We start from the raw sequence: 20,603 nt of genomic DNA, 5'->3' as shown, positions 1-20,603 counted from the left end.
ATCAAGTTTGTTAGTCAAAGGAAAACACAAATGACTGAAAGGGACGAAGCTAAAGGGGTTTTCAGGAAGTAAAATTATTTTATAATAGTCATTTCTGTATACGATACATTCATTTATATATATATATATATATATATATATATATATATATATATATATATATATATATATATATATATATATATACACATTTTTCAGTTAAAAGAAATAAAGCAATGAGATCTGATCTTTCCTGGATGATTGGAAAACCCAAGTCCCTTATAGACATTCTTGCATTGTTCTATGCTGGCTGTAGCATAGCAATGGCTATAAAGATATACAGATAAATCATGTTTAGCACATCCAACCAATGTTAATTGTCTACAGGCAGCTTTACTATGATGAATATTGTATCCCTTTTGTGTCTGTAAACTTTAATAGCTTTTCATTTTTGTGGACGCTAGTTTGTAAGGTTCACACAGTCTGACTAACTCCTACCCAAAGCTGGATCTATTCTCCAGCTAAATGTGTTAAGGCTGCCAAATAAAAAAGATCATTCGCTGTGTAACTGCGGGGTTGGGCTTAATACAAGAAAGGGTGTGACTTTGTTCCTTCTTCGTGGTACAGTTAACGGTGTGGCTTTGTTCAGAGATTTTGTTCCTTCATGGTACAGGAAAGGGTGTGGCTTTGTTCAGAGACTTTGTTCCTTCTTGGTACAGGAAAGGGTGTGGCTTTGTTCAGAGACTTTGTTCCTTCTTGGTACAGAAAAGGGTGTGGCTTTGATCTTACAGGTCAGTGCCCTCTTCTATGGCTACCCAGAAAGCACAAAAAGTATTTATATCAATAATACTTCTGTATTTTATGGTTAGGCCTCTTTTTGTGCAATAAATTCTGTCCTATTGACTCTATGCACACCATCTATAAAATCATTGTATTTTAAAAAGTAGGACTTTAAACCTTATTATGCAGAGAATTTGCATGTCACGCTTTCCTTCTTAACTTTGGTATTTACTTGCCTAAGAAAAAAAGCAAAGAAAAAGGAAGCTTTTGGATCCTCCAGAGGTTTTCCACACTGTCCTCCGCCACTCATCAGGACCCTCCTTAATATCGGGGGCCATACTCCTCTTTTGGCTCTAGCGCAGCCGTGCACCACGCTTGGAACCATGGCCAGGCCTGCACAATAGCACAGAGGGGCTTGTACACGAGCGGCTCTGGCTTACAGCACAGGCGTGGCTGTACTCGCATAGGCGCAATACAGCCACGCTCGTGCCTGAAGAGGAGCGCAGCCCTGATGTGATTACCAACAAGCCCTTGTAGGTAATCTTCTGGGGGTCCGTGCTCAGCGATAGGGAACCGGAGGACATTGTGGAGGCCTCTATGGGATCCAGAGGCTTCACTCTTCTTTTAGGTAAGTATGTCTTTTGTATCAGAGGTATCGCCTTGGGTACACGTCAAATCCCCATATTGGACTTCCCAGGGCTTTATGTTGATGTCCCATTCCACAAAAAAATCTGCCCATCCATGGGTATAAATTAATTTAACAGGCTTGGGAATTTCAGGTAGTTCTAGATAAACCATATTATTCAGGAAATATCCAAAAGAAAAATAAAATCAACTTATATACATCAACTAAATACCCAATTATGCTGGAGGTTTCACCACTCTTACTGAGTAACTTCTGCACCTCTAAATATGAAGATATTGCTCAGTAACAGCAATGAAACCTTTTCCACAACACAAAATGGTGACTGAAGCTACTACTTTTTCTTTGTGTATACTATGATGATCCGGATGAGTGAGACCGTTTGCCAGATCAATTTTTCCCATAATGTCAAATGTAAATCAAGCTCATGAACTTCTCCCTTCATTCCCAAGAGAAGCCAGGAGAACTTGTGTGCTGCAATTCCTGTGATTGGATCTCTGTCGGTGTGGAGAATATCCAGTTCCCTCCATGGTGATCACACATACCCATCCTGCCTCAATCAATACACTTCCACCTCAGCTGAGACTGCCGCCTCCTGTCCTGGATCCCAGCTGCAGATTTCTCTGTATGCAAGAATGTATACCACAATGTTTGTTTGGAATTTCCGGTGCCCTGTGTGGGAGATTAATGTGTTTGCTGATAGTCAGTAAAAGAACATTGCGTCTTGTAACATTGAAAGCTATGTAATGTAAAGCGGAGGTGGCAGAACTTCCTCTTAAGTCAATGTATTGATTGAACGTTCAAGGTCGGCTGTCTTGTTTGTTCAGCACTTTGCTGAGGATGGAGTCATAGTGCGGGCTGAACACCATCTTGTTGTAGTTGACAAGCCGGACGAGCTTCACCGCCAGCTCTTCCAGCTCTTTCTGGATGGGGCCGAGGCCGCTGGGGACGGCAGGGATGGATCTCTGGTTGGCTGCGGATAGGTGGCTCAACAGAAATGACTGAATTCTGGAATCTAAAGAAAGGAAACCAGTGAGACATCTCATTCACAGTTGCAGCTTATACAGTAGAGTTTCATTTATCCAGCACAGGCAGGGATTGCCTGATGCCAGATATGTGAGCTTACCGGCTGCTTGAGAAGTCAAGCAACCGACATTAAAAATAAACTGCCCTCCCCCCCAACAGATTAACTGCACATCGGTGTGCTTCAGAAACTGCTTACGAATCCTCTTGGTGCCATCCCTTTCACTTTCTTCAGCTCCCAGCAGCTTTGCAGCTTCTTTACACGGTCCCGATGTGTCACGTGAGCCAATGCAGATGAGTGACACACCGGGGAGAAGCAAGAGGATGCCACAAAGCAGCTAGGAACTGCAAGAAGTGAAAAGGATGGCGCCCAGAGGAATCATTTCTGATGCACACCTTACTTAGTAACGCTCCCATTGTGTACCACCAGGCACGACGGTTAGTTGAGATGATGAGTTATACGGGACTCTACTGTATATCGTATATAGATACTGAAGTCCCAACACACACCAGCCCAGCACCCATCATGAATGGCTCAGATTCAGCACATAGTGGCTCTGACAAATCTCAAATATTCTCAAAACTTGCAGTAAGATAATGACAGCCTACACTAAAGGGCAACTTCACTCACAGAACACATCGGGCCGCACCGAGTGTCACCCCTCTGTGGAGGGTCGATGGAATGATGCAAGTATGACATCACCATCCATGGGTATAAACTAATTTAGCAGGCATGGGAGAGCAATGGCGCTTAGCCATTACTCTACCAAAGTGATCCGCCACACATCTCCCCGGTGTGTCACTCATCTGCATTGGCTCACGTGACACATAGGGACCATGTAAGGAAGGTGCAAAGCTACTGGGAGCTGAAGAAAGTGAAAGGAATGGCACCAGGAGGATTCGTAAGCAGTTTCTGAAGCACACCGACGTGCAGTTAATTTGTTGGGGGGCGGTAAGAGGCTGCTGTACACACTGGATTCTCAGCAGAAGAGGTCATTGTTGACCTCTAGCATCTAGCATGTGTATGGGGTTTTGGTGATCTAACACATACAATCTATCTGGTTGAGACACAGCCAATCTCTATTGTTTTTCAACTGTAGTCCCTTTGGCAGGCCACCTCTTACATATATTCCCCTCCCCTCAGAAGAGAATAGGCTGCCCAGCAGAGAGCCAAGCAGTGTGTCTGTTCAGTCATCATTCTTAAAATATTAAGGCGAGTAAACTCCCGTGACTAACATCGCCTGCCAATCCCCAACAGCTGGGGCGGGCTGTACAGATGTGAAAGTAAGCTGCATAGCTGAAAATGTGCACTGTTGCTATGCAGGCGGTGGAGTGACAAGGGAGCACCACATATACAATGCAAATTGCTGTTGATCCGCCTGGTGGAACGATTGCGGAGCCGCAGTTGGGGCTACTGTACACACACCCGATCACGCCTGAGGTGGTTGTTATCAGCTGCCTCAGACGACTTTAATCATACATGTGTACATAGGTAGAAGGATCTTTCCAGGCGACAGTTAATTAACGTGTGTAAGTAGCTTCACTTATCATGCCAGCCCTGCACCAAACAGAACGTTACCTATTAATCTGTATATCTGGTTGGAAGGAGATGTGGCGGTCCGGATCTGTCCTTTGAGAGATTCCTCTCTTTCTGCAGAGAAGGGGGTGGAGCCATGCTGAGCGAGGCAGCTGGACACTTCTACACAGATCTTCTCACTGATAGTTGCAAGAGTTTCCTCTGTATTCACAACTCTGGCCACAGGATAAAAGTCAAATATTAATGATTTACTTACAAAGCAAAATGTTTCTTGTATTTCTATGAAGAGCACATATAAAAACAAAGTAAAGTATGTCAAAACATTCAGTTTTTACTGCAAAAGATCAGAGGTCCCCAGATCCTCAAGCATTAACAGTATTCTTGCTCTACCCATTCCCTCCCTTCTCCTGCTAGACTAATATTGCCCCCTCGCAAATCACGTCGTGCCTGCAGGTATACACTGACAGGGGAAGGAAGGGACTTCTGCAGCCACACCTCCCAAGTGACTATCAGTTCATTGCCATTCACTAGGGAGGTGTGGCTCTGCCCCATGACATGGACCATGTCACTGTAGTTATCTTGGGGCATACATGTAAAAAAGGCATGTGGGAAAAACAGGGCGCCGGGTTTGCTGGTAGTAGAATCTCACTAAAATTAGAGATATTCTACTACTACGGTAAATATCCATAGTAGAATATCGATCGGTATTATGTACCGATATTTCACTATTGCTAAACCTAACCCTACTCTCACACAGAATCCTTCCTTAACCCTAATACCCCCCTGTCCCCCATTGTTTTTTTACACTAAAATCCCCCCATGGTGGTGCCTAACCCCCCTGGTGCTGCCTACACTTAACCCCCCACCCAAAATGCAGCTATGAAGGCAAATTTGGGAGCTTGGAGGCGCCTGATTACCAACAAGAGGGGACATTTATTTTTCCACACAGGCTTCCCATTACAAAACTCAAAGCACAAGTAAGGCTCTGCCCTCTTTGGGTTATGGCCAACTGTATGATCTGATGAGGTGCTTAGACACATCAGAGTATGGCGTATACAGCTTCAGCAGGTACATGTATCTGTATGTATGTATAAAGCAAGTGCGCCCTGGATGGGTATCGTTGTGGTTTACTTGACAAAAGGAGAATATGCTGTCCTGAAACACTGGATTGGATCTATGCAACATAAATACTGTATTGAAGCCAGCTGCACTGGATTGGTTGCCAAGGACAAACCATATAGTTGTTATTGCATGAGGCGACTTACGGAGTTCCCACTCCCTCTAGCAGCAGCTTGGTAAGACCCTTGATCTTCTCTGTAAAACCAGGAAGAGCAGACATTGCTGGACCTGCGGAATTGTGTGTGATTAGCAGTAACGTCCCCAGCAGGGTGAGCTGCAGCAATTCTACCTTCATCTCCTGGAATCGGATCTGGTCCATCACTACAGTCTGGGGGAAAGAAAATTATACCACAAAAAAAAGGTCAAGATTAAAATCAAAGCAAATACCTCTTAGCTCATGTCCGCCCCCAATTTACACAGAGTAGGATTCCCACCCACCAAACCCTGCCTATGAAAGTCCTAAACTATACGGGTCACATGACACACTCAACCTCTGCCTGGATGCTGCCCTAATCCTCAAGCCACACCTCCATCCCATCAGAAAAGATAAAATAGTGGAAGGGAGGATGCAATATTAAAGGATACCACACCTGACATGTGACATGTTGAGATAGACATGTGTATGTACAGTGCCTAGCACACAAATACCTATGCTGTGTTCCTTTTTTTCTTTCTGTGCCTGAAAGAGTTAAATATCAGGTATGTAAGTGACTGACTCAATCCTGACTCAGACAGGAAGTGACTACAGTGTGACCCTCCCTGATAAGAAATTCCACCTATAAAATACTTTCCTAGCAGAAAATGGCTTCTGAGAGCAAGAAAGAGATAAAAAGAGGAATTTCTTATCAGTGAGGGTCACACTGTAGTCACTTCCTGTCTGAGTCAGGACTGAGTCAGCCACTTACATACCTGATATTTAACTCTTTCAGAGAGAGAAAGAAAAAAAAGGAACACAGCAGAGTTATTTGTGTGCTAGGCACTGTACATACAGGTCTATCTCATTATGTCACATTTCAGTTGTGGTATCATTTAATGACAGACATTATTGCATTATTGATTAATCTTATGTTGGGCTATGTTGGGTTAAGCATGATCTAAACCATGCGTAAAAGCTGCTGTCACATGAAGTGGTTGTCATTTGACCTCTTGAACTCCAGCAGCTTCTATTCACTTTCATTTTGCTTTGCGTGTCAGAGTGAACCTCCATGCCCACAGCTCGGCCTTAGCAACCGCGTCATGGCAGCTAAGCTTCAACGGTCTGCAGCAATGTCTGGTACACACACACAGGCTGCTCTCCCATACATCCTTCCTCTGAAGAGAGCAGGCAGTGTCGCTGTGGTACAGATGCCCCAACCTCCATGCAGATCGAGGTCGTTTTTCTGAGGAAAAGGTCTACAAGATGCCCCTGACCATAGACACACCAGGTTTAGTATATATATTTTTTTTTCCTGGATTTTTTCCTCTAATCCAAGGTGTGTTTTATAGTCCGAAAAATACGGCATGCGTTCTGTATGAGTTTTCAATGCGTTTTTATATTGCGTTTCATACAAAGCACTAGGAAGACAACAGGAAGCGGAAATTCATCACAAAACAATTTTTTTAAAAACGCATATATAAAAACGCATGAAAAAACATTATGTGCAGTTTTGAATATTATGCAGCAAAACCAGAGTTTTTAAAAACACACGCATACAAATCGCATATGCGTCTTTTTCATGTGTCCTTTAGACTTCCATTAGAGGCACGTTTTTTGCAACGCTTGCGTTTCTGCTAAGTGCGCACCTAGCCTGATGGATGACATTTAACGTGGACCTAAGCTCAGAACTTCCTCTCTGCTCTAAAAGATATGCAAAAGCATAATAACCTTTAAAGAAAAAATTCTTTGTTACAGCTGATACAAATCCTGCAATAAATCTGCTGTGTGTCTACATCCTGCTTTCATGGAAGCAGACATAAGGCCTGATTCACAAAGCGGTGCTAAAAATTAGCACGCTGGTGAAAAGCCCTTTATCACGCCTAAACTCAGTTTAGGCATGATAAGTTTAGGTGTGATAAGTTTAGACGTGATAAGTTTAAGCGCCAACTGGGATAGCACCGCAGTGCACAGCTGATCAAAAGTTTTCCGCTAGCAAAGTCTGGTGCACTTCGCATAGAGTTTAATGGCGCTGCTTTGTGTGCGGGACTTTGCGCGCAATCTAAACTTATCACGCCTAAACTTATCACGCCTAAACTGGCTTTTCACCAGCGTGGTGCAATGATTAGCCTAAAGTCTCTAACTGGGTTAGCACCGCTTTGTGAACCAAGCCCATAGGGTTAACATCCTGTGTTTACAAATAAGCTGCTCTGCTGAGGCAGCCAGCTGGCACAGCTGAGAGTTCAAATTACAGTTGTGATTAGTCACAGATGAGGGGGAATTAGACAGGCTAAACTCTCTAAATACATACAGGGTGCATTTCTCTATGTTTTCCTTCTGTCCTGTGCAAGAGTACAGGTCCACTTTAAGAGGCTCCCTTTGCTGAAACTATCATTGTAGTTAGGCACGGTTATTGGCCTGAGGAAGCGGGCTTAGACCTGTGAAACGCGTTGCCTGTGCTACCAATAAAAATCTTTTATATCACACAAAGATTTTCGTCATTTGAGGTAACCTACCTCAAAAAACCCTTTGCATTTTAAACTGTTTTTAAGTGCTTTTATACACCCCCAGGGCGCCTCTTATACCCTATTGTGCATTTACACCCCCACACGTTCCAGTCTGAGGGATGGAGACAGATTATACGTGGGTCCACCACGTTGAACATCTGTCTCCGTGGTTTTTCCTTAGGACCGCTATTAGATCCCAAGGGATCACCCCGAGTGGAGTCGGGTTTATTGTCTCCACCTGCTTCCTGTGGTTGGTTGCCCCCTGCAATCCACCTTTGTGAGTAGTTTTTTTCTTATCTACTTCCATTATTGCCTGTGACATACTTCACCATTGGGCTCCCGTTTTCTGTTTCCTGTATCTTTTCATAGAGAGGGTGCATAGACACCCAAAACTCTCCACTTTAAGACATTCTACTATGTATTCATTCTGTCTAGCTTCAATTTTCCTCTGCTGGGCGTCTCTAGCATGAAGCCAAGACATGAAAGGTCATCCATAATTCATTCACATCTATTTCTGCTCTGCATATATTCCCGGATCAGACAGCTAATTTCAGACTCTTCCAGGATGGAGTCAGCTAATTTCAGAATCTTCCAGGCTGGAGTCAGGGGGAGACAACTAAAGGGCATCCAGTGAAATGAATTGGTGAACCTGCCAATTACACCAATTGCCTAATAAAAATTTTAAAAAAGGCCACGTCCAGGCAAGCAAACAGTTTTATATAATGCCATACGCCTACACTGATCTGGTCACACCATCACAGTTCTACTGCTAGTTCAAACAATACAATGTAGGAATGAGGTCCACGTGCGCAACCAACAGACAGCCTTTGCATCTCTGCAGTCTGGGACTGGGGTAAGGATTTTTAGGTTGCTGTAGTGTATACTATCAATCACAACACTAGTGTTCAAGTAGAATTGCATAGCTCTGGCTCATACCATCTACTGCCCTTTAGACAATCAGCAACCATCATGCTTTGCCATGTGACTGCAAAATTTGACACTATTATAGGAAATCCCCCCCCCCCCCCCCTGAAAAACAAAAACTGCTGGTTTTGTGTCTGCCACCCCTGGTTATTGTGGATTCTACATGACTGATTGCTTGATGGAGGCTCTTGGGTGGTGAGATCTGTTTTCATCTGTGCTAATTTTCCCGATTTACCTATTTACCTGCTAAACTGTGCTGACTGGGATTTATTACACTGCCCTACCAGCATGAACTTTGCTTCGCTTTGCCCATTTTACTGTGCCCTAGGATCGGACATTTCTGACAGGCCTATGCTTTGGCTTTTCTTTGCTGCACAATTTCTCTATCGATGCTAATAGAAGTGGAAACTATTGTTCATCTGAATGGTCCTGAGCTGTGTCAGTGGGTTCCTATGTGTGGCGGGGTGGCCATCCCATGCGGTTTTAGATTATATCCATGGTGGAGCTATATTTTTCTTTTTGTTTTTTTATCACTTTGCATTAATCTATACCACTCCATTTGTAATCTCATATTCTCACTCGTCTTTTGTTAGAATTTTGGGGTTTTATAACAGATCTAACAGCTGATACACTGGAAAAATCTTGATGAAGTTTACAACTTTATAAACGAAATAGACATAATAACATATGATATGTAGATCTGTTGTTGTCAACATTGCCAAGTTTATCTTCCACCTTGACTTGGGCATTAAATTAAGACTCCAAGGGCTTGATTCATCGATTGCTAATGCAGCGCAGCTTAAAGAGAAACTACGACCAAGAATTGAACTTTATCCCAATCAGTAGCTGATACCCCCTTTTACATGAGAAATCTATTCCTTTTCACAAACAGACCATCAGGGGGCGCTGTATGACTGATATTGTGGTGAAACCCCCTCCCACAAGAAGCTCTGAATACCGTGGTACTTCTGGCAGTTTCCTGTCTGTGAACCTTGTTGCATTGTGGGAAATAGCTGTTTACAGCTGTTTCCAACTGCCAAAAACCATGCAGTAGCTACATCACCTGCCCACAGTAAAAATGTCACCATGTGATAAATGTCAGAATGTGAATCAGGGATTTAAAAGATTTTACAATGGGCAAACACTGACTAAATCATTTATACATAATTATTGTAAAAATGAAGCACTTTTTTATTACATTATTTTCACTGGAATTCCTCTTTAAAGCGGAATATAACCCTGCATTTCAACTTTGCTCTAAAACATTATTTACAGTATATTATATGCAACCAGCATTTTTTTTTTTACTAGACCAGCATTGGAAGGGTTACACAGGGCTGTAAAGTCCCTGGAGATTTTTGCAGAAGCATCCGAACTTGAGTTAGATACTTTTTGTTTACACAAATGTATCTAAGTGTTTATTGTGACTCATCTCTCTCACTGAGAAGAAGTTGGAGGACAGCCAAAGAGTGTGTAACATTTCTAAATATATACATATAACTAAATAGAATGTAACTATCTGAAGGTCTGCATGGAACTTAAAACCTCTGTGTTTAGCCCTTTTAATGCTGGTCTAGTAAAAAAAAATGCTTTTTGCATATAATTTGCTGTAAATAATGTTTTAGAGCAAAGTTGAAATGCAAGGTTATATTCCGCTTTAAAGCCGAATTGTCATCATAAAAATCAAATTTCAACAGCAACTGGTCTGAGTGTATTAAGTGATAAAGATGCTAATCCTGCATTCAAAACTTTTCTGCGGTTATGGTTTGGAGTTATCACATACCTTAGGAGCACTGGCCCTTTAATTGCCATTGCCATCGGCTGGCAAAACAGTTGCAAGCTGTTATCTATAATATATTCCTCCTCTTCCCTTTATTTCCCCCTCCTTCCAATGGCCTAAGACAGTGCAATTCCTAGTATAGACCTCAGTGGGAGTGTCTGAAGACTCTGGGAGGAGGGCAGGTAACGAATACACAATTAGCAAGAGGAGAAAAAAAAGTGAGAGGGAAATGATGTCAGGATTAGCTTCATTTATAGGCAACCAAGATGGAAACTGTCTAGAATATGATTCTCTGCTTTTCCTTTATAAAATTCACAGGAATCATAACGTGGACAGTGCAATACATCTATTATGTAAGTAGAACTAGTATTTATCTATCTATTTATGTGTTTTATTTCTAGGTTAACATGGGTGTCACTTGCCCTTTAAGGAGCGTGCCTTCATTACTTACACGCATTGCTTCCTTAGCAATGCGCGTAACATTCACTGCGGGTGGTCCTGCTACTGTGAGGTGTCGCTACCGTGATACTAAACTCACGGCCCCTATTGTATTAATTTACATAACAGCGGCGCAGCTTGATGAATCAAGCCCCCTGTGCCTGACGCACAAAGCAGCGGTACGAATGGCAGAGGGGCAAGCATGTAAATGTGTGCAATGTGCATTGTCCTAATAACGCATGTTGCACCAATAGGGTATTTGGTTGCAACCGCCACCCCCAACCCCCCCCCCCCCCCCCCCCCCCCTTGCATGTGATAAAGGAATCGGCATTCTCTCGCCTTAGTAATGGCCTCTCTGTCTATATTCCTTCTTCCTCACAGCCCTCGGCCTAGCCCTGTACAAGAGCAGCCTAGTCATGCTTACCTCCGGAAAGGGTCTTTGTTCATGATCCCATGTTAGAAGTTTCATGTAGGCATGGTTTAATACAGAGACGGGACTGAGAGACTTGGAAGAAGCTCCAGCGGAATCCATGTCCTTAGAATACAAGTCATCCGCTGCCTCCTGAAGCCAACTGGAAACATATTCCAGAGAATCTGGAAAACAAGGACTAGAGCATGACACACTGCATATACCTGAGCACAGTGAAAGGGGGAAATATCAATTCTACATCATTAAAAATGACTTTTCCATTTCAGTCTGCAGGTACTGTAACTTGCTAATAGTAGAAAAAAAAATGTACACAAAGCTGGATAGCATACTGGTAAGGCTGTTGCCTTTGATGTGGGATGTGTGTGTGTGTGTGTGTGTGTGTGTGTGTGTGTGTGTGACCTCATTGCATTGTGGAAATAACAGCTTTTTCCAGCTGCCAAGCAAGCAACATCTCCCTGTGTGCATATACTGCAGACAGCGATGGAGGACCGGCGAGCAGGACACACCTGTGCTTGCGTTGCTGGGGGTGGGAGAGGGGCAGCCCTCGTAGCCTAGCACCCACTTTTTAATGGGCAGGCTTTTTTACTAGTTAAGTAATAAAGATGCTAATCCTGCATTCAAAGCTTTCAAAACTGTTTCTGCTGTTATGGTTTGGAGTTATCATATACCCTAGGTGCATTGACCCTTTAATTGCCATTGCCATCAGCTGGCAAAACAGTTGCATGCTGGGGGGGGGGGGGGGGGGGGTCTTTTTATCTAAAATATATACCTCTTCTTCCCTTTATTTCCTTTTAATGATATAAGAAATGCACTTACAGTCCCTCCCACAGCAAACATCACCTAGTCCTAGATAACAAGCTTAAGGTGCGTACACACGCACTACCAGCGGAAACGACGGGTCCACCAGACCCTCCTGCTGGGCGGTCTTTTAGCCAACAGTAAAGCGGATCGTTCAGAAACAGACTTATCAGTCCGCCGACAGCACGCACACACGCACTACTGTCGGCCTGTCGGCTAAAAGACCGCCCAGCGGGAGAGTCCGGCGGACCCATCGTTGCCGCTGGTAGTGCGTGTGTATGCACCTTTACATCACTGTATAAATTATTCAAAGTGAGGAGGGGATTTATTTAGCTTCTGGTCAAAGTTTGTTATTTGCATTTTGAGATATGCTTGTTACTGTAGCTTAAAAAAATAATAATAATAAATGACTTCCCACAATCCTGTTGGCTCTGCACAGTTCAGCAAAGGCACACAGACTAGGTAAAACAAAAGAAAAGAAATCAAAATTAGGGGACATGTATGGACCCATTTTAGAAAATGGTTTACATACTGTATAGATTTAGGGCACTAACTATATTTACGCATTTTTTTTTAAATTTTGGATGTGATGCTGGGAATACACCATGAAATTTTACGGCAGATAGATGGTTCGATATATTATTTCCGACAGGTCCGATCTGATTTTGATCATTTTTCTGATCAATTTTCTTCTAGATGTGAATGGGAATCGATCAGAAAAACGGAAATCAGATCAGAAAGTACATCTGCCAAAAACACTCATTGTGCATTCCCAGCATTACAACCCCCTTTAACGATTTCCCCTACCCCGGGACCAGTAACTATGTCCCTGCAAAGGATGTAGGCTATTATGTCCCTTGCCACTGCGCGCTCCCGCACATGTTATTGCCGCCAATCGTTAGGTGGGAGATGAATGATAGGAATGCGTTCCCATTCATTAATCTCTGTCCCCGTGTGAATGGTGACCGGCATCAATGAGATGCCGCAATCATTTGATAGTTCTGATCAGACACATGCGTGCATTACTTTCTATTTAGCATACTATAGTTACACAGCAGGAAGTAATGCGCGAAGACATCTTGTGGCCAAAGAGTAAAATTACACCTATACAGTTATTTTTTTTAAAAGATCCACAAATATACTTAAAATTATCACTTTACCTCCCACACTATCCCATAATCACACCTTTTTTTTTCATTAAAAAAAAAATTACAGTTAAAAAAATACATAGTTACCTTAGGGGCTGAACTTTTTTAATATGTATGTCAAGATAATATATTACTATTCATTTTTCAACTATAGGCTTTTTAAATAGTGATGGACACAAAACTGAAAAAATGCACCTTTATTTCCAAATAAAATATTGGTGCCATAAATTGTACTAGGGAAATATTTTAAACATTGCATTAACCAGGACAATGGGCAAATAAATTGTGTGGGTTTTAATGAAGATAGCATTTATTATTTTAAAATTATAATGATTTTTACCCATTTTTTTCCTAATTTTTCCAGGTAAAATGTAGTTAGAATAAAACAATTCTTAACAAAATGTACCCCCCAAAGAAAGCCTAATTGGAGGCAAAAAAAAAACCAAGATATAGCTTGTTTCGTTGTGAGAAGTAGTAATAAAGTTATAGACAAAAGAATGGAAGGAGCGCTGACAGGTGAAAATTGCTCTGGTTTTTAAGATGAAAAACCCTTGGAGGTGAAGTGGTTAACAACAATAACAATAATATTTATATAGCGCTTTTCTCCCTGGGGACTCAAAGCGCTGTTAAATAGCAAGTAAACAGTCAGCTCTTTAAGGTTATGTGTTGTAAGTAAGAAAATTGGGTAAATGTGCTGATTAAGTGATGGTTGGAAAAAAAAAAGGGATTCTGACAACAGCCAATTTGTGATGGATAAACAACTGGGTGACAGCATTTCTAAATAGGCAGCCCTTGTGGGGTGTTCTTGGGATGCAATTGTTAGTAACTACCAAAAGTGGACCAAAGAAGGACAACTGCCCATCTAGAACTGCATTATACTGTAAGTGCCCAAGTCTTATTTATGCCCCTGGGTAGCAAAGGTTAGCACATCTGGTCAGATCACATAAGACGTACTACAGCACAAACTGCTATAAACTGAATGCGGGCACATGCTGACCTCTGTGTACTGCAGCAAGTACATACAATGGGCAAGCAAGTGGAACATGAAGGAGTGGAAGGAGGGGCCTGGTCTGACGAATCAAATTTTTTTTAAATATCCAGATCTCAAGCTAATTGACCACTGATGTGATGTGATGGAGGAAAAAGGTCCAATCCATGAAGATCTCACCTTACAGGGCTTAAAGGATCTCCTAACTAAAGATAAACATACAGGGTGGGCCATTTATATGAATACACCTTAATAAAATGGGAATGGTTGGCAATATTAACTTCCTGTTTGTAGCACATTAGTATATGTGAGGGGGGGAACTTTTCAAGATGGATGGTGACCATGGTGGCCATTTTGAAGTCGGCCATTTTGAATCCAACTTTTGTTTTTTCAACAGGAAGAGGATCATGTGACACATCAAACTTATTGGGAATTTCACAAGAAAAACAATGGTAAAAAGTTTTCCCCCTCACATATACTAATGTGCTACAAACAGGAAGTTAATATCACCAACCATTCCCATTTTATTAAGGTTTATCCATATAAATGGCCCACCCTGTACATTCCAACTTTACATGATTTTCCAGCTTCACAGGAAGAGTAACATAGCTGGGTAGAACCAAAACTTTACATGGGGCCAATAAGAATTTAAATGCTGATAACTGATGGAGTCACACCATCTGATCTGCATACTGGTACTGGGTTAGTGATTCAGAATATTTGAAAACATAAGCCTGTCAATTAGCGTTTTGAAAAATGTAAAAAACCACAGTCAAGGGTCAGTTTTGACTAGAGCCATGTCATTTAGGATCATGTATATTGAATGCAGGAGGAAAGCAGAGTGCTTGGAGGAGACCCACACACGCATGAGAGGACATTTGAAAATCTCCAGGCTGGCATTGAGTGGCTGGACTGCAGGGCGACTGCGCTAATCTAAGTATTATATATGCATTTACAGACAGAGGACATCTTGCAGCACTCCACAGAATGCTAAAGAATTCATCTACAGTCACCATTCCCTCAGAGGATCTCCCCAACTAATATCTCCAGCAAACAAGGAAGGATCTGCAGATCCAGTCACTACTCCCTCACAGGATCTCCCCATCTAATATCTCCAGCAAACAAGGAAGGATCTGCAGATCCAGTCATTACTCCCTCACAGGATCTTCCCATCTAATGTCTCCAGCAAACAAGGAAGGATCTGCAGATCCAGTCACTACTCCCTCACAGGATCTCCCCATCTAATGTCTCCAGCAAACAAGGAAGGATCTGCAGATCCAGTCACTACTCCCTCACAGGATCTCCCCATCTAATGTCTCCAGCAAACAAGGAAGGATCTGCAGATCCAGTCACTACTCCCTCACAGGATCTCCCCATCTAATGTCTCCAGCAAACAAGGAAGGATCTGCAGATCCAGTCACTACTCCCTCACAGGATCTCCCCATCTAATGTCTCCAGCAAACAAGGAAGGATCTGCAGATCCAGTCACTACTCCCTCACAGGATCTCCCCATCTAATGTCTCCAGCAAACAAGGAAGGATCTGCAGATCCAGTCACTACTCCCTCACAGGATCTCCCCATCTAATGTCTCCAGCATAGTCGTTATGCCCCAAACAAAAGCAAGCTTTTCACCGCCATTAATTGTTGCAAAAATCTAGCATTGTATGGCAGCCTCAGATCTACTCATCAGTCATGACAGATTGCTAAAGGAGTCTTATGATTTTTTTTTAATTGCCTGCATGCTACATTTCGCTCATCAGTTGCTCATACCCCTTATATAGGAGCAGTGTTGGCTGCTTGGCTGTAACCCAGTGGTGTGAATGTTCATTACACATTCCTAAAGCTCTAATGCAGTGGTTACCAAATTTTTTTGGGTCAGGCACCTTTGATGGCTTTGAATTTTTTTCAAGGCACCCCTCGGCAAGAACAACTACCAAAATGCTGTTATGACCGTTATCAGGTGACGACCCACTAGTAGCTAGTGATGCTTATTAGGCACCGCAATTCCTCTCATGTTCAACTTCAACCATGGTTGTGGGGACTAAAGGTTAACTAGCAGGTAATGCAGCCACATTGTATATCCATGTGCGGTTGCATTACCTGATGGTATTGCATAAAGGATGGGGATGCATGCCTGAGGCACCCCTGAAAGGTGCCCGAGGCGCACCAGGGTGGCGCGGCACCCAGTTTGAGAACCCCTGCTCTAATGAGAATGATTGCCAATCATTACCCTGAACAACAGTAAATGAGCATATGTATGAGGCTATAGTCCAGTACCCTTAATACTGTCGAATGCCCGGTACAAACCATGACCTGTCAGATAGACAGGTCAAATTGATTATTTCTGACAGGTCTGATCTGATTTCCAATCGTTTTTCTGATAGATTTTCTGATCACTTCTATACAGAATCGATCAGAAAAACAATCAGAAATCGTAACTTTCGGAAATAATTGATTCAAACCATCTTTCTGATGGTAAATTGCATGGTGTGTACCAGGTATAAGGCTTAATTTGGGTGGGGATCCAATCAACCTACCCCTATGTCTAAGGGATTATTATTTATTATTATCATCATGTATTTATATAGCGCCATCGGTACTTATCCGTTAGCCGGGCGCATCCGGCAGGTGGCGCTAATTACTATTCCCCCTCCAGGCCGACATGGATAGTAGGGAAAGATGTAACTCTGGTGGAGTTTTGTCGCCACCTGCTGGATGCGCCCGGCTAACGGATAAGTACCGCGCCATCTTCCGCAGTGCTGTACAGAGTATACTGGCTTGTCACTTAACTGTCCCTCAGAAGGGTTAACAATCGAATCCATACCGTAGTCACATGTCTATGTATCGTATAGTGTAGGTATTATAGTATAAGGCCAATTTAGGGGGAAGCCAAATCACTTATCTGTATCTCTTTGGGATGTGGGAGGAAACTGGAGTGCCCGGAGAAAACCCACATAGACACGGGGATAACATACAAACTCTGTGCAGATAGTGCCCTGGCTGGGATATGAACTGGGGACCCAGGGCTGCAAGGTGAGAGCACTACCAACTATTCTACCATTTATGGGATGTGGGAGGAACCTGGAATACCCAGAGAAAACTCTCCTAAATTTAAAGAGAACATACAAACTCCATGCAGATCATGTCCTAGCCCAAAATTGAACCTGACCCTAGGGCTGCGGCCATATTAACCACCTATCAGTTTTGTGACAGGTATACTTGTCTGATGTGCATCATGAACAATGATTACCAGTCACACCTTGATAAGCTATTCCAGTGTGACCTTGAAACATTGGCTCTGGGTGTCTTATTAGTCTTGCTGTCATTACCGTGACTTGGCTGGCCCAGGAATCATACACTACGGTATGCAGACATCTGTGGAGTATTCCTATTGCAGATAATAGGGCCGTTCTCCAAAGAAAGAGCGCTCGTTGTGTTCCAGTTCTGGATGACACTGAAGGGAATTGTTCTATAATTATGCGGCTATTATGAATCAGAAGAACATCACTGGATAAAGCCCAGATTGTTTCCATACAAGAACAAGCAAAGACATTTAATAAGTAGGTAGTTGTTTGTGCCACGACTTATATTAAGACACAACAACATTCGCACACATACGCAGACAAAGATGCTTACACTGTGCGACCAGCCAGCGACTGTTACTTTCCAACTCTTACAGCTACTCGTCTAGACAGAAAGGATGGATTAAACGATTGTTCATCTGATGTAAGTGAGAAAAATTTACTTCAATAAAATTTCAACTTGATCATATTATCAAATTGATTGTTTTATCAGACCTTCAGCTTGTATCATGTGTGGCCAGCTTTACATAGTTACTTAGTTATTTGGTATAAAAAAGACATACGTCCAACGAGTTCAACCAGCTTTAAAGGTCTGCACATGAGGAACCGTAGACAACTTAAGAAAACGACCATAATAGATCTTAGGAGTTAAAGAGAGCCCAAGGTGAGCTCAAAAAATTGAAAAAAAAAGTAGGCTACCTGATCCAGGGGGGCAGAGCAGATCAGGTAGCCGCAAAAACCACCGCTCCCCGCTGCTCCTGTGGGCCGCACTGGCCCACTTTCACTTTCGTGACCTATAGGCTTCCTTTAGACCACATGTGTCGAACTCCAGGCCTGGAGGGCCAGATCCATGCCAGTGTTTAGGATGGATTGAGAAAGAGAGGAATGTGTTCTACCTGATGGGCCACACCTTTCCTGATTCAGTCCCATCAATTCATTTGAGCAGTATCAAAAATGCGTGAGGATCTTGGCCCTCGTAGGACCGGTTTGACATACCTGCTCTAAACCCATGCATGCGGATCACCCCCAGTGTGCCGTTTTTACTCTTCTCCAGCTACGGTACCGGCTCCCATACGTTATTTCAGTAGCGGCCAGTCTGCGCAAGAAAAGTGTGCCCTCTACGTGTCTCTGCAACAGGGAAAATTCTCATTGGTTCATGTTGGACCAATGAAAATTCTCCCTGTTGCTAGGAAGAATTGGCCTGATGCAGCTTATGGAGAGCCCCATGCTTCTGCTGGCATCCGGGCTGAATAGATGGACCGAATGGCGGAAAAGGTGAGCATTATGTGTACGGGCGGACATGATCGACACAGGAGCGGAAGGACGCAGAGCGGACAGGTTAAAATACGGCAGTATTAATCCACTTGTCTTCAGAAGTACTTGGGGACACAGCTTGCCCGAGGTGGGCCACTTAAATAATTTCACCGGGGGAATGAGGACATGGAGAGAGGACTGGGAAGGCTCTATGGGATTCAGAGCCTTCCCTCTAAATAGGTGAGAATTCAACTTTTTTTTGCAGCTCGCTGCAGGATTGCTTTAATGGCCACCTCGGCTGAGTGTCATCTAGCATGCATACCTAGGATTAGACTTGTGGAATCTAGAAGAAATATTGGTAAGGGATGAAGTATCCAATTGAATGGATCCACGAGGTTAGAACACTGAGAACTGATGTCTGAGCCTTCAGGAAACTGCCAGTCTCTTTTTTTAATCCTGCTTGAGGACATTCTAGTACTGAAGTAACATCATCTGGGATCTCCTGCTTGTTCCCTGTACCAGGAGTTGTAGACCCTCTAAATTTTTGAATGATTTTTTCATGTTACAGATCTTCAGCTGTGCAACAGGGTTTTAGATCATTCATAAAAACATTCCTGGTGTTTTAATATCCTCTCTTCAGATTTCAGGCCAAAATGCAGCACCTTAAATTCAGATTAAAAAGCTGGACCCTGTGAAGCAAGGTAAAAGCTGAATTAGACAGATCCAATGATCCTGAATCAGTGATTTCTTGCGCTGAGTCGACCATGGTCTTTAGGGGCAGAAAGGTACAACCATGACTACCTCTGATCTGCACTGAATGGTTTTGCAGAGGATTCTCAGAATTGGTACAACTGGACTTTAAAATAAACACATGATGTAGCTGCAAATGAATATTACATACTAACCTTACCGTCAGTTCCTCTCAGAAGCTCACCATTTTCTTCTTACAGTTATTCCTTCCAGTTCTGACAATATTTTGTCAGAACTGAATATACCAGTTGCTGTCAGTTATATATCAGCAGCTGTCAGTTACAACGGAATGTGCAAGGTAATGTCCATGTTTCCCTATGGCTCAGGTGGGCGATATTACAGTTTAACAGTGTGCTGACCAGGAAGCTGTTATGGGTAATGGCCATTTTGAAAATGGAGGACGGAGAATTCCATTGGTCACAGTGGACAAAATGGGACGCAGGAGAGGAGAAAGAAATTGAGGAGAAGACTACACAGGAGGTAAATATGACCTGTGTATGGTTATTTTGACTTTTTATTTTCAGTTTAGGTTCCCTTTAAATGCTGTTTATTACAACGAAGTTAAACATCACAGACCCCAATTGGTTGCAGATCTGTTGAAATGTTTCCTGGTTTCACTCATCCTCATGGAGAGTCAACTTGCTGAAATAAATCTGCTAAGATGTACTACTATGTACCATGTACATGAATGGCCTTCAAGGAAACAGATGCTTTTTAGCCCAGATTAGAACTGTTGATGTTTGATTCCAACACAAAGGGCTCTGCTAGTAACTGTAGCGAATAGGGAAGAGCAATAAACTGGAGGGACTACGAGCATGTACGACTAAGCGGTTTCCAGCGGACGGAAGATGGGTGAGAACAATGGTGTCATGCAGTGTTTAAGCATCATTAAAGATCCAACATGACGGATCTTTAGCGACTGTACCCACCCGCCAATATCTGAACGATCCATCATGTATCATTCATTACCAGCAATTTAGTGGTTCCGTGGGTACCCAGCCTTAGTTTGGAGGAAGCAGAAAAGTGAACATGTGGATCCCTCTCCCAGTCTCAACATGTGAAATCAATAA

At 42.8% G+C, this 20,603-nt stretch overlaps 1 protein-coding gene across 2 annotated transcripts in view; it reads right to left on the bottom strand.

Annotated features, from left to right (window-relative positions):
• Positions 1 to 2,126: 2,126 nt before the first annotated feature.
• TCP11L1 (t-complex 11 like 1) overlaps positions 2,127 to 20,603 on the bottom strand; it is a 74,701-nt gene continuing 56,224 nt past the window's right edge. For both annotated transcript variants that reach the window (XM_068259984.1, XM_068259985.1), the window contains exons 7-10: positions 11,288 to 11,457; positions 5,228 to 5,409; positions 4,005 to 4,177; positions 2,127 to 2,417 (exon numbers count right to left, since the gene is read on the bottom strand). In XM_068259984.1, coding sequence (XP_068116085.1) covers positions 2,203 to 2,417; positions 4,005 to 4,177; positions 5,228 to 5,409; positions 11,288 to 11,457 — 740 coding nt within the window. In that variant the 3' untranslated portion in view covers positions 2,127 to 2,202. The remainder of the gene's footprint in view (positions 2,418 to 4,004; positions 4,178 to 5,227; positions 5,410 to 11,287; positions 11,458 to 20,603) is intronic.

The sequence above is a fragment of the Hyperolius riggenbachi genome, chromosome 11, assembly GCF_040937935.1.
Source record: "Hyperolius riggenbachi isolate aHypRig1 chromosome 11, aHypRig1.pri, whole genome shotgun sequence".
NCBI lineage: Eukaryota > Metazoa > Chordata > Amphibia > Anura > Hyperoliidae > Hyperolius > Hyperolius riggenbachi.
The sequence above is the reverse complement of the archived record's forward strand: the minus strand, read 5'-3'. Positions and strand labels throughout refer to the sequence as shown.